Source organism: Quercus suber, unplaced genomic scaffold, assembly GCF_002906115.3.
Source record: "Quercus suber isolate HL8 unplaced genomic scaffold, Cork oak 2.0 scaffold_219, whole genome shotgun sequence".
Classification (NCBI taxonomy): Eukaryota; Viridiplantae; Streptophyta; class Magnoliopsida; order Fagales; family Fagaceae; genus Quercus; species Quercus suber.
Window position 1 is genome coordinate 481,220 of NW_027069677.1, and position 14,177 is coordinate 495,396.

The 14,177-nt window shown below is 34.1% G+C and overlaps 2 protein-coding genes across 2 annotated transcripts in view; both read left to right on the forward strand.

Annotated features, from left to right (window-relative positions):
- Positions 1–7,106, forward strand: part of LOC136070223 (type III polyketide synthase A-like) — a 12,819-nt gene extending 5,713 nt beyond the window's left edge. Inside the window, exon 3 of the mRNA XM_065779842.1 lies at positions 6,969–7,106. Coding sequence (XP_065635914.1) covers positions 6,969–7,106 — 138 coding nt within the window. The remainder of the gene's footprint in view (positions 1–6,968) is intronic.
- Positions 7,107–11,486: 4,380 nt separating this feature from the next.
- Positions 11,487–14,053, forward strand: LOC111991601 (11S globulin seed storage protein Ana o 2.0101). Its single transcript, XM_024023386.2, has 4 exons — positions 11,487–11,868; positions 12,062–12,315; positions 12,690–13,157; positions 13,470–14,053. The coding sequence occupies exons 1-4, from the start codon at positions 11,550–11,552 to the stop codon at positions 13,860–13,862; spliced, it is 1,434 nt and encodes a 477-aa protein (XP_023879154.1). The 5' UTR covers positions 11,487–11,549; the 3' UTR covers positions 13,863–14,053.
- Positions 14,054–14,177: the final 124 nt, after the last annotated feature.

Consider the following 14,177-nt stretch of genomic DNA (forward strand, 5'->3'; position numbering starts at 1 on the left):
AACATCAGCCTGAACTAAGCTGTCTAGTTTGTGAAGGAAAACGATGTCACGCAGATGACCTTCAAACTTAAAGTACTCCAGAGCTGGGGCGTTTATCTCAAGTTTGTAATCAAGAGAACCAAAATAAGATCCATTGGATTCTGATTGGCCAAAAGTTAAACTTAAACGTTTCAAAGTAGAAGCACATATTTTATGTTTGAACACACCCTCCAAATCTTCTCTTTGAAATGACAAATCTTCGAGAACCGGGCAGCCAGAGAGGAGCCTAAAAACAGAGTCAGGTCTATAAACAATATGTATCAGACGGAGTATCTTTAGGCTTGGGAATTGAAATGATGGAGGAGGATCAAGCACAATTGTGCCATTTAAATTCAAAACTACTAATGTATTGCAAGAGAAAATGCTCTGAGGCAATTTCCAAATGGAATCATCGCCATAAATCCGGAGATCAAGTTCTTCCAATTTACGCTCAACGACATTGCCAATCCATTTATCAAGACGAGAACAGTTACGACACAAGAAGAATTTGAGACGCAAAGTTCGAAGGTAAGGTGCTCTGTGTAGAGTCAAGAGTCTGGACACAATGTGCCCAAAGCTGAAGGGTTTGCAGTGACCTTGATTAGGCGATTGCCCGCATGACAATGAATCGCCGATTGTTCCACTGTCGAGGTCGAGTCTCGAGACGAGAGTCCAAAGGTGTTGCCATCTGCTTGACAAAATGCTTGTGGCTACTGCCTCTTGGATTGGAAGAAATGAAAGGATGTGGCAAATAAGAGATTCTGGTAAATCGCTGATCCTATCGACCAATGTGTCCTTTTTGGGGGACAGTTTCTGGGATTTTGTCTTCAATTCGGCCATCAAAGAGTCTCAATTCTGTTTGGGGTGAAAGAGAATTATATAGAATTGAAATTGATTTGAAGTTTTTACTTTTTATAACTATAAAATTGGAATTCATTTACACAGAGAGAGAGAGAGAGAGAGAGAGAGAGAGAGAGAGAATTACCTCACGTAAGATCGTCGCTTTTGTTGGCCTCTCAGGCTTGGCCCTAAGAAATACAAATTGAATGGAACCTTTTAGCAGTTAAAACTAAAAGTCATGTCAAGAGAGAAATAAAGGAACAAGACCGCAAAATTGGGAGGTGGGTTTTCGTTTCAACTTTTAAGAGAGGTGAGGTTTCAAAACACAAATGATGAGATGAGAGTAATCTCAAACACGATGTTCGTTCCGACTTTCTTCTCGCTATTTTTTAATTTTTTTATTTTATATGTACGTATAACTTTCAGGGAATTAATTATGTTAATAATTTTCATTTAATATAATTTGAGGTTATTATATTTATTAATCACAAAAAAATCTTAAAAATACAATTAAAAAATTATTTCATTTACAAATGCATAATACTCATTACATTTTAAAATTTTTTTGTGATTAAAAAATATAGTAATCTCAAATTATAATAGAGGAAAATTAGGTTAGTGATCATCTACGACTTACTTGTTTCATTCTATTTCTTTATGGGCTCCCAAACAAAGGATAAAAGTTAATAATTTTCATCCATCATAATTCGGAGTTACAATATTTTTCAATCACATCTCTAGATATTTTTGTAATTGAAAAATGCAACAACCTTGAATTAAGATAAATAGAAATTGTTAACCTTTAAAAAAAATTAGAAGAGCCTCTAAGCATACGAAAGAATCTTAAAAATTTTAAGATGTATTTTATTTTTATTTTTCTAACCTTCTATAAAAAAAAAAAAAGGTTTTATATTTGAAATTTCAAATGAAAAAGAAAGATCCAAGAATTAATTTGAGTAACATACTACAAATTATCACTAACTCACCATCTTAGCACCATGCACTATATCAACATCCATTATAAACATCATCAATACTATGCATGATCCCTCCATAATATCCAGAATTGACGACATTAACATCAAGAGGTTGAATGCCCACCATTATAGAGTGTGGTTTGGTGGTAGGAGTTATCATATCGTTTGACATAATACTTGCCAAGAGTTGAGCAATTAGAGTAGTACTTTAACGAATGTGTTGTGTCCACAATAATAGTCCTATCAAGTCTAAATAGTAAACATGATATTACTCATTGTCGTCATGTGACATGAGATTGATGAGTCCACACCAAAGACTCTCTTTTTATTCGGGAAAAAAGAAAAGAAAAAATTGAATGCCCAACCGTTTCACTAAATCACATTTGAATGTTTGTACATGGCCATATTTTAGTAGTAACAAAGTTTGCTTATAGTTGCAGGATTAATTGGTCCGACCTAAAAGAAATTGATTTTAGAATAGGATTACTTGACCAATTAGATTAATCAATCCAAATAGCTCTCAAATCTCAATCATCTAAGACTAAGAGAAATGAAAAGGCAAATATGTCTACATTCAATCAAAATAACTTAAATATAGATTTTTTTTTTTTTAAATATCATAAAAAATTCTTGTCAAACCAAGTATGGTTCTACAACTTGACAAATGCATCATTGTTTTTGAATAAATTGTTTTTCTATTTCCGTATCCTTCTAGTTAAAGAAAATAGGATAAACAATTACACAACTTTATACAAAAAAATATTAATATTAATACAAAACGATCATCTAGATTACGACCTGCATATTCCAAAACCATTCACAATACTTCCATTCTACTAACATTTACATTAATTAATTAATCAATAAATTAGCCTAACAACCCCACTCCAAAAAATAAAAAATAAATTACATTTTTGAAAAACTAAACCACATCTTGCCTTTACAGACAATATGATTTCCACACCTAGCTTCAGTGGTTTGTTGTTAATTCTAGTCTTTCGATCCTTTTCTTAGCAGTCTAGGTATGCGGCTTTGCATACATTGATGAATTGCTAAAGTAAAGATAATCGAGATACACCGCCTCTGTTCTTGAGGATGCCCACACTGAATAGTCCTTGCTTCTTAAACAAAATATTAGGTACATTTATCTATTAGTTTACAAAGTAGAAGAAAATATTAAAGAATCAAAGAAAAAAAAAAACTCAAAACATATTAGATTTACTTTTTCAAGTGTGGTATAGAGAAAAAAAAAAATCAAAACATATCAAATTTCACATATTCATCTATCCTAGTTATGATTGGATAATGCAAGAAATTGCAGCCGTACGAACATCTGTTGGAAATCCCCTTTGAATTATGAAAGCTAGGTTTTTTCCATATGGCCAAAGAATTTATGAACCCCTAAACTGGAATTAAAAAATTTTAAAAAAAATCTACCACAAAAAAAAAAAAAAAAAAAACCAAATCAAATGAGTATAAAATATATGTTAATGCAATTCAATAATTAGAAGGAAGAAATGGATTTAGAGCAACATACCATTGGACAAAGAAACAAAAGGAATCCAAAGATCATTCCTAAACACAACACTTCTAAACCAACATTGTACTATGGTCCATCCATTGTGTTTAAAATGTGGGTTGATTATTTTAGTTATCGAAGGAATATGAAAGTTGTAACAGTTTAAATCTCTAATAGTTATCAAGTTGAGTTTGAAAACCACTAGGAGAGTTGTCCTATTTTGTAGGCTATGTTTCAGGTGGGAGTTAAAGGGGTATTAAAAGAAGATTAACATAGAATTGAGAGAATTGGAGAACTGAAGAAGAAGTAATTTGATTTTGAAAACTAAGGTGAGTGTATTGGGAGTGTGGTCCAATTTTGTAGATAGTGTTTTATGTGAAAAATAAAGAAGCATTTTTACCAAGTTTTGCCCCTACTTAAACATAGGTTGTAGGAGTATTTTGGAATCCACAAAAAAAATAAAAAAAATAAAAATCAAATCCAAATAGGAGAAACTCCTTAAATAGTAGTATAGATAAATAAAATATAAAAAATACATGTAATCTAATTAAATAATTTTTATTCTTTTAAAAATAAAAAATAGGGTTAAAATTGTAATTTAACAAAATTAAAAAATATATATATACCAGAGAAACTTTTTTCCAAAAATTTAGCATATTCTAATTAGCTCAACTGGTAAAGTCCCTGATGGTTAAATAAAAGATCTGAGATTCAATCTCCACCTACACTAAAAACCAATTGGAATCTTGGTTTAATGATAAATAGTCATAATCAAAAGCAGACTCCATAAGTTGAAACTCTCTCAAAAAAAAATATATATCTACACATGTTTGATACATTTTTTTATAAAAACTAGCACACATTAAAACCAATAGTTTTCTCATTTTCAAAATCCTAATTTTGAGTATTTTTTCTTAAATCCCCTCATGTGTAACCTCACTAACAATAGACAATTCAAATCGAAAAATTACATTAAATTCAAAAAAAAAAAAAAACTCATCGCATGTGCAGAGCATGTGTGATAAGGCTAGTTTATTTTATTGTTTATTCTTTTTTTTTAGAAGAATTTTATTGTTTATTTTGTGTGTGTTCGCACATGTTTTTTTTTAATTTTTATTTCTTTTGAAAAGAGAGGCAGCACACAAGGAGTGGTACTACACGTGAATGGATAAATGATAAATCGTGGGCGTGGTTAATTTAAATTTTATTTATTTTATAAAAGGTAGTCAGTTTAAAATCTAAATTTATGGTAAAGGGATTTTTTTTTTCCTTAATAAATTTCTAGTTAATGACGTTCTGAGTTTAAATAAGCTTTTGAAAAAAAGTTAAGAAAAAATGCTCATAAACCCTTGAACTTCCAAGACACACCTAAAATTATTTTGGCCAATTTACTCCTTTAACTTTATATGCTTGCCAAATCAATACTTCTATTAGTTTGGTGTTAAAAAAAATAACGGAAAAAATCATGTGAGAAGTACACACAAAAATTACCAAGGTGAATCAGCTTAGTTGAGAAGGAGAGAGAAAGCTAGGTTTAGAAAGAGGAAGACAAGAGACTATGGAACTAGAATCTAGAACCGATACAAAAACCTCTCTTTGGTGTCGAACATTTGTCCTATAATTAGCTTGCAACTAGTATGCCTTTTTTTTTTTTTTTTTTTTTTTNAGTCAGTCGCAACGAGAAGGTACCTCTGATTTCCTATAGCATTGGGGAATGGACCAACGATATCCAATCCCCATTGCACAAAGGGCCATGGGCTAGTCAGGGGATTGAGCACTTTGCCTAGTTATGGATGTTCAAGGCATATCTTTGGCATTGATCACACTTTTTAACAAACTCTTGGGAGGATTTCTGCATGCTCGGCCACTAGTAATCTTGTGTTAGAGTTCTATGTGACAAGACCTACCCCCGTATGACTACCACAAACTCCCTCATGAAGCTCTTCCAGCAATTTTTCAATTGCCTCGGGGTGGACACATAGCTAATATGGTCCTAAATACGAGTGTTTATACAATTTCTACTCTTCTAAAAGCCAGTACCTCGACGCTTTTTTGCAATTTTTCCCTGCCTCAATTCTGTCTTTGGGCAAAGTTCCATCCTTGAGAAATGAGACCATTGGCTTCGTCCAACTAGGGCCTACTCGTGTAAAGTTCACCCCTACTGGCATATGTTTGTCATAGGCGGGAGTTACAAGGTTTTCTACCAATATGATCCCCGGAAGTCTATGAGAGACCGCACCCCTAGCCCCTTTTTGGTGTTTAGTGTTGGGCTAAACCCACGTGAATGGGTGGAATCGTGTTATTACCTCTCAAAATAGAAGTTCGACTGATTATATTTTTTCCTTTAGATTAAGGGTTTTACAATGGAGGCACCACTTATTTAATTATTGGAATAAATAAGAAAACCAAAATTGAAAAATTCTTTATTTTATTGATTTGCAAATGAATTTACATTGATCATTAGAAATTACTTGGATTTGGTCCTAGATACAATCTAAGATAAAATACATGGATTTGTTTCCTAGTTACAATCTAGAAATTGAAAATTACATGGATAAGCATTAATTTATCAACCCTTCATCTAAGTTCAGAGACTATGTTACAAGATGGGAAGGTGTTAGGCACTGATCTCGCCCGGTGAAACCGATCTTTTAGATTATGGTAGCCATCATTCATATCATATCATCCAATATGTTATCAATCAATTTGCATGTTGAATTTAATGTGTGTGCATGTGATAAACCCTAATTCAATTTATTACGTTTTGCATTTGGATTGAAAAATAAATTCTAGTGAATATGTGTGGATGATAATATCATAGATTCAAGAATTTAAGAGAATTATGAAACAAACATGTTTTTCATATTTTTTTTTTATGTAGATTTAAGATCAAAGTTAGTGTTATGCATGAACATGTGATAAACAACCAAGAACATGTGACGAACACATATGAACATTTAAGAACGTTCAAACATATTCAAGGGATTTAAATAAACACTACCATGCTCTAATCCTAATCTCATCATAATAATATGAAAAACAAGTTGGGAAATGGGATTATACATGCATGCAAGATCCACATAGTGGAGAAAGAGACTCTTAATAGAGGTTCTAAGGGTGGAGTAGAGAATAAGAACTAGGAGAGAGAGAGTAAGGGCCTATTTGGATTAGCCTTGTTTTGAGTCATATGACTCAGTTCTCATCACTCAAATTAAGAATTACGTGGAACCCATTGAAAATATTGCTTTAGCTTGATTTCCTCTCCCTATTTTCATCACTCAAACTTAATTTGAGTTGAGCTACAGTACTGAAAACACCAAATTGGTGTTTTCAGTTTCTGAGATACATTACTCAGGGGCAGAATTGTAAAATTTTGACCTCTGTGGGGCCCAAATGTGTTAATGGTCTCTTACTTTATCCTTTCTCTTTCTTCTCCCACTGTTTTCTTTTTCTTTCTTTCTCCAGTTTCTCTCTCTCTCTCTCTCTCTCTCTCTCTCTCTCTCTCTCTGTTTTTTCTTTCTTTCTTCATTTCTCTGGTTCTTTCTTTCTTCCTTTCTCTAGTTCAGCCCAGTTCCTTTCTCAGTGTCGAGAGCAAAATCGAGATTCTGATTTAGGGGAGGAATGGTGGAGCAGCCCCAGTCGGCACTGTAGAGGACGCAGGTGGGGTAAACGTGGAGGAGGATGACGTGGTCGCTGGGGCAAAGGTAGTTCTCGACAGCCCATTTGATGGCGTAGGCACTCTCGTCGCTTAAGTCGACAACGATCGCGATCTTGCGGTGTGGGTGGGTCACCATTAGGGACTTCATCACAGAAGTGGTGCTTTTGTGAGTTTTGACCAATAGGAAAGGTTGTGTTGTGTTGTGCGTGAAGAAAGAATATTGAAGAGTGAGAGATGGAATGGTAATGTGAAATTTATTTTGATGAATGGGTTTTGATTTTGTCGATGGTTGATAAATGGGTTTTGTTGATGGTTGCTAGGTTTTGTTAATGAATGGGTTTTGTTAATGGTTGCTGGGTTTGTGGTGGTGGATCGGTTTGTAGTGGTTGATGGTGGCTAGTAGCTGGGTTAGTGGTAGTGGATTGGTAGTGGTTGATGGCGCCGGTGAGTGGCTGTGGGTGGAAGGGCGGGAGAAGATAGAGAGATAGAGATGGAGAGACGTGGGTAGCAACAGTAGCAACATTGGGTAGTGTCAATGGTGGGCTCCATAGGTTTAGGGAAAAGTGGCAGAAATATGTAACTGAGAACTCATCCCAAACATGAGTTTTGCAATTTTTGAGTGAAACTGAGTTTGAGGATTGAGTTATGAGTTTTGGGTTTGAATTATAGGAATTGAAAACTGAGAATTGAGAATTGAGTCAGCTCTAAACCAAACTGGGCCTAGGTCTCACTCTATACCTTGAGTCAAGAAGATCAAGATATGACAAAACTACTCTACTTCACTAGAATTCAAGAGAAGAGAAAAGATAAGGTTTTTTTTTTTTTTTTTTTTTTTTTTTGTATCTTGGAATAGAGGAGAGGGGTGGAGAAAATATGAATGAAATGTCATTTAATAAGGATTGACAAATGATAAAAAAGAATCATGAACCTAGACCTTATTTTAGACTTTGAAAAAATCTAATGCATTAAATGTAGAGATTGGTGGGAGTGATGAGCAAGTAAAATTTGGTTTTCCCATAACTACTGTAACAGCCTGCAAAGCCAAATTCAAAAAAATCGTATCTTACTCAATTCTAATCGGAATTATTTCGTTCTTGTACTTAAAGTGAAGTCCCAGATGTCTAGTTTCTGGGAAAATTAAACTCATTCATAGATTCAAAATATTATGAGAGATCTTTTGATTTTAGTGGGTGTATATTGGGTTCAAATTTTTGGATATGCAGATCTGTTTCTGGGTTTGATTGTTGGTGTATGTTGATTTATGGGCTTTGAATTTTGGTGGGTGTATGTTGATTTTTTTATTTTGGTTGGTATATGTTGATTGTTGCTTGATCTAAATTTTGAATTTTGATTTGTTTGGTTATAAAGAAAGTACTAGAAAGACAAAGAAAAGAAAATAAGAATTAATTTACTAAAAACATGAACAACATGAACAATAAGAATACAAAGAACATAAATTGATGTAATCTTCCAAAAAATAATGAAAAGAAAAGAAAATTTTATTTTAATTATTTTATTATTTAATTATTATTTAAATAATTAAATAATAACTAAAATTTTATTTTATTTTAAAATAATTAAAGAAAAGAAAAAAGAATGACATGGCTTTTTTAATATTAAAATGCTGATGTGGCATTATTTAAATGTCAAATTAAAATTTTATTATTATTATTTTATTGGCCACGTAGGCATTCTAAGTACCAACAGTGTATTCCGTTTGCCACATAGGATATTTTCGTTCATGAGATGCCGGTAAGGATTAAAATGGAACACGTTTTTCAAAATAGGGACTAAAGGTGTGTTTGTATGGAGGTGAAATAAAGTGGATGGAAAACTTTGGAGAGAAAATAGAAAGGAAAACTTTTTTGAAGTGTGTTTGGTTGGGTGTGGAGGAAGGAAAATAAATAGTGGGGTCTATGTATTTTCTCCTCGGGCCCACCAAAAAGTTTTCTCCCTAAAATGGAGAGAAAACTGATGAAAGAATTTAGGCATCATTTTTGGACAAAAAATGCATTCCTAAGATGACGGTAGGGATTAAAACGGAATGCGTTTTTCAAAATAGGGACTAAGGGTGTGTTTGTTTGGGGGTGAAATAAGATGGATGGAAAACTTTGGAAAGAAAATAGGAAGGAAAACTTTTTTGAAGTGTGTTTGGTTAGGTAGGGAGGAAGGAAAATAAATGGTGGGGTCTAAATATTTTCTCCTCAAGCACACCAAAAAGTTTTCTCCCCAAAATGGAGAGAAAACTAAAGGGAGAAATTAGGCATCATTTTTGGACAAAAATGCCCATATGTAATTGCACATGAACTTCTTCACGTTGCTTTTCTTCACACTTTTTTTTTCTCTTTTTTTCTATTTTACGTCCTGCACATTGCCTACCTTTTTTTTTTTCCTGGGTAGGTGTTGGCTGCCTCCTCCTCTTCGTCTTCTTTTTTTCTTTTTCCTTTTTTTTTTTCTTTTGATTTATTGGGCAGGCTTGTCTAGTATTCTTTTTTTTTTTTTTGGCTTTCTTTTGTGTTTTATTTTTTAGATGTGATTTTTTTATGGACATGATTTTTATTTTTTAATAAATTTAGGTGATTGATTTTTTTTTTTTTTTGGGTTCTTTATCACTTTTTTGGTTTTAATTGGGCATCATATTTTAACAAAGGTATATGCGTAAATTTATACAAACTTACTTTCTATCCCTCCATTTTTCCACTGCTAACCCCCAAAAAAGAAAAATGAGAGAAATTAAAATCTTTTCTATCATTCCACTTTTCAATCCTTTTACCATTTTCTATTCTCCCACTTTTCCATCCCTCCAACCAAACAGACCCTAAAAGCGGTTAAATAAAAAGTAGATACCAAAGTGGAAATAGGGTAAAAATGTAGGGATGGAAATAGCATTTCCACCAAATATTAATATATATTTGTGAACAAGAAAACATTTACTCTGTGTGTGTGTGTGTGTGTGTGTGTGTGTGTGTGTGTGGTGTGTGTGTGTGTGTGTGTGTGTGTGTGTGTGTGTGTGTGTGTGTGTGTGTGTGTGTGTGTGTGTGTGTGTGTGTGTGTGTGTGTGTGTGTGTGTGTGTGTGTGTGTGTGAAGAGAACAAATTAATTTAGTAGCTCGTGAAAAAGAAAAGAAAAGAAAATTTTCTTTCAACATTTCAATCTCATCAATATTTAAACTTAAGATATCTAAAATTTTTTCAAGAGGTGCTCATAATTTTGGGGGCCAAGGTTATATATATATATATATATAACTTATTCAATCAAAAACAAAATTTTTAAAAATTGTGGTTCTAAATCTTCATCTAATTTCCTAGAGTCTTGTAATTCAAATGTTTGACACTTTGTTTCCAAAGGGACATCCAAGATTCAAATCTCACACTCTCAACTATTGAATTATTAAAAAAAAAAAAAAAAAGTTTTAAGGATGGTTGAAGCCAATTGGTAGGTGCTAGAAAATTGGGGTGGACGGGAAAAGACAGAAAATTGCAAATTGGAGATCTACGTGCATACTAAAGATCCAATGATTAAATGAATTTGCTGCATTTAGTTTACAAACAAGTTATTCAGACAAATCTTTAAGAATGGACCTCGGGATTACAAACCAAGAGTTTATGTGCAACAAATTAGAATAGTAGAGTCTGTGGATTTCAGAGCTACACGTAGTCAAATTAGTAAATAGTACACAAGGTAACATTAGATATATAGTTAAAATATTTTATAAACTTCTATTTTATTTGGTTGGATTTGTTGTCTTAAGGATTGATATTTAAATTATCCTAAGTTTTTATTATGAAACGCTTTGTTTCATCAGTTTTTCCAGGTCATTATTTTGGTGTCTTTATGTAATTCATGCTTGTATGACATTATTCAATTCAGATTTAGTACACTTAATTAGTTAATTAATTGGTTAAGAATTTATTAATCTTGTGACTACCGGACCTAAAACCCTAACACATGCTCTCTACAGGTTATGAAGAAAAACAGTAATCATCTCATTCCGAAAACATCTATCAATTACCTATCATTATTAAAGATGTTTCTCGACAGATCTAGAGAGTAAAAAAAATTCTACCAAACCAAAACAATGGGCTAGAAAGGGGTTTTCAGACGGAATATTCTCAGGTACCGTTGCCACCTACTATAACCAAACAAACTATGAAATATGTGTCAACAACGTACAGTCTTGCAGCCATGCAAACATAGAAGCATTTTTCAATACCATCTGATCTATGCCTACCAACCCTTCGTATACATCAACTCACTCTTCCAAGAACAAGCGTACCAAACAGTGTTTTTCACAGAGAGTGACTGCCACATACCCTTGCTAAAAATATTGTGTGTTAGCAAAATAGGGATTTGCAGCCTTGCAAAAGATAAAAGTACATGCACATTGCACATTGCACAACATAAATAATAGAACAAACCGACCATTCGCCGCGTGCCAAAAGCAAATGCACTTGTTTCCACTATAAATACCACCGTACCCCACCCAAACCCCACATCTTCACCATAACGGAGTTATAATACATTGTTGAGTTCCAATATGGCTTACTCCTGTTTGCTCTCTCTTAGCATTTGCTTCCTCGTTCTCCATGGCTGCTTTGCTCAGATAGAGCAAGTCACACGCCGAACCCGTCTCCCTCACCAGCACCGGTTTCAGACCGAGTGCCGCCTCGACAACTTAAATGCCCAAGAACCCTCTGAGAGGATTGAGTCCGAGGCTGGTTTCACTGAATATTGGGATCAAAATGATGATCAGTTCCAGTGTGCCGGAGTGGCTCTACTCCGCCACACTATCCAACGTAGAGGCCTATTATTGCCTTCATATTCCAATGCACCTCGCCTCTTCTATGTTGTCCAAGGCATGTATATATGCTTGTTTTCCCGAATATTATATATATCAATAAGTTATGCCCTAGTAATCATAATGTAAAAAATCTCTCAAAAAAGAAGATAAGAGAAATGTTTAGTGCACATTCCTTAATGCACAAATAGTACATACACTCGGTTAGTAATTTAGATCATGACGATTCATTTTTGTTATTGTGAATACAGGTAAGGGTATTCAGGGGGCTGTTCTCCCAGGTTGTCCTAACACATACCAATCGCCGTTGCAGTTTGGAAACCGTAGAACACAACAAAGAATCGAAGACAGCCACCAGAAACTTCGACCAATCAGGGAGGGTGATATCCTTGCTGTGCCAGAAGGAGTGGCTCAATGGATTTACAATGACGGCGAAAACCAGCTTGTTTTGGTCGGATTCTACGACACCTTGAATGAGGAGAACCAGCTCGATCAGAACCCTAGGGTCCGTAACAAGCATTACTAAGTTGATCATCCCATCATTTGATCAACACCAATATAAATTACTCTTCTTTTCTTGTTCTTTGAGATGAAAGGAAAACAATGAAAACTAAAATGGAGAAAGTCTATTTCACTATTAAGATTTTTATTTTATTTTTAATCAAATTGAGAATATCACAATATTTAAATAAACACTAGAGTAATATTTAATATATACCATGAAAAATGGACTATTTTAAATGAAGAGAATACTAATACTGAAATAGATAGACATTGATATACTGAAATAATAAGGAATTGACATATCATATGTATGTTCTTTGCTTTAGGAATTTAGTTTTTGTATTTGTATTTGTATTAATTAATTTATGATTTTAGGACTTCTACCTTGCTGGGAACCCACAAGAACAAAGTGAGCAGAGGAGCCAGAGGAGCCGGGGTCAAAGCCGCAGGGGCGAGCAAGATAACACTGGCAACAATGTCTTTGGTGGCTTTGACAGGAGGAGTTTGGTTGAGTCTTTAAATATTAGAGAGGATTTGGTCGATAAAATACAATCCCAAAGAGAAGATCAGAGGGGCAATATCGTGAATGTACAGGATGATCTTCAGCTGATAGCCCCAGGAAGGGAAGATGACGAAGAACGAGAAGACAGACAACAAGAAGGAAGAAGAGAGAATGGCATTGAGGAAACCTTCTGTACACAAAGGCTCAAGTATAACGCTGATGACCCACAACTTGCTGACTTTTACAACCCACGTGCCGGTCGTGTCACCACCCTTAACAGCTATGTCTTCCCCATCCTAGAGCGCCTCCAGCTTAGTGTTGTCAGAGGATTCCTCCACAAGGTAATTATAAGATTTAACAGAAAGAGAAAAACAATTTAATTACATCTTTCTTTCACTATTTATTTATTTCATTTATAAAATTGGTATTAAATAAATTTTTTTGGTAAAATTCAATAATTACAAAAAGAAATGGAAAATTTAAATCATGAACGTTTCCGTTGATATTACTAGAAAGTATCAGTTTAATTACAAGCTTTTGGTTGTATTAAATGATAATAATTATTATTTTGATGATCCAATAGTTACAATAATATTTGGACATGCATGTATTTTTCCATGAAAGCATATTAATTTATGGAAAATTTTGTGCAGAATGCACTTGTGGGACCATACTACAACTTGAACAGCAACAGCGTGATATATGGGCTCAGAGGCAATGCTAAGGTTCAGGTCGTGGACGACAATGGAGACAATGTATATGATGGACAACTTCGGGAGGGTCAGGCTTTGGTTGTGCCACAAAACTATGTTGTTCTTAAGAGGGCTGAGAATGAGGGATTCGAGTGGGTCTCAATCAAGACCAACGACAATGCCATCACTAACCAACTTGCTGGACGCCTCTCGGTTATTCAGGCATTGCCAGTAGATGTGTTACAGAACGCATTCAACATTGATGAGAATGATGCTTTTCAGTTGAAGAATAATAGGAATGAGGCTGGTGTGTTTAGCCCATCAGAGTCTCAGTCACAAAGGAGGAGGGATTAAGCTTCCGATGTAACTGTAATCGAAGCAGAAGTAGTTTCTTGTGTTGCTAAGGAATAAAGTCCTTCTAAGGCTTAGAAAATAACAAGTATGGCGGTGCCCTACTATGTAGTAGTTGTATGTAACTGTCGGCGGGAATGAAAGTTCATCAACTTTGAGTTAATATAATCTTTTCCACCATGGAGTTTCTTCCACCAAGCTTACTCAATAAATGCTTGCATATCATTTCAATATCCGTTGATAAAAATGATATATTTAATCTAACACAACTCTTTAACATACGAGATTGAGTTGACACAAATTATATATATATATATA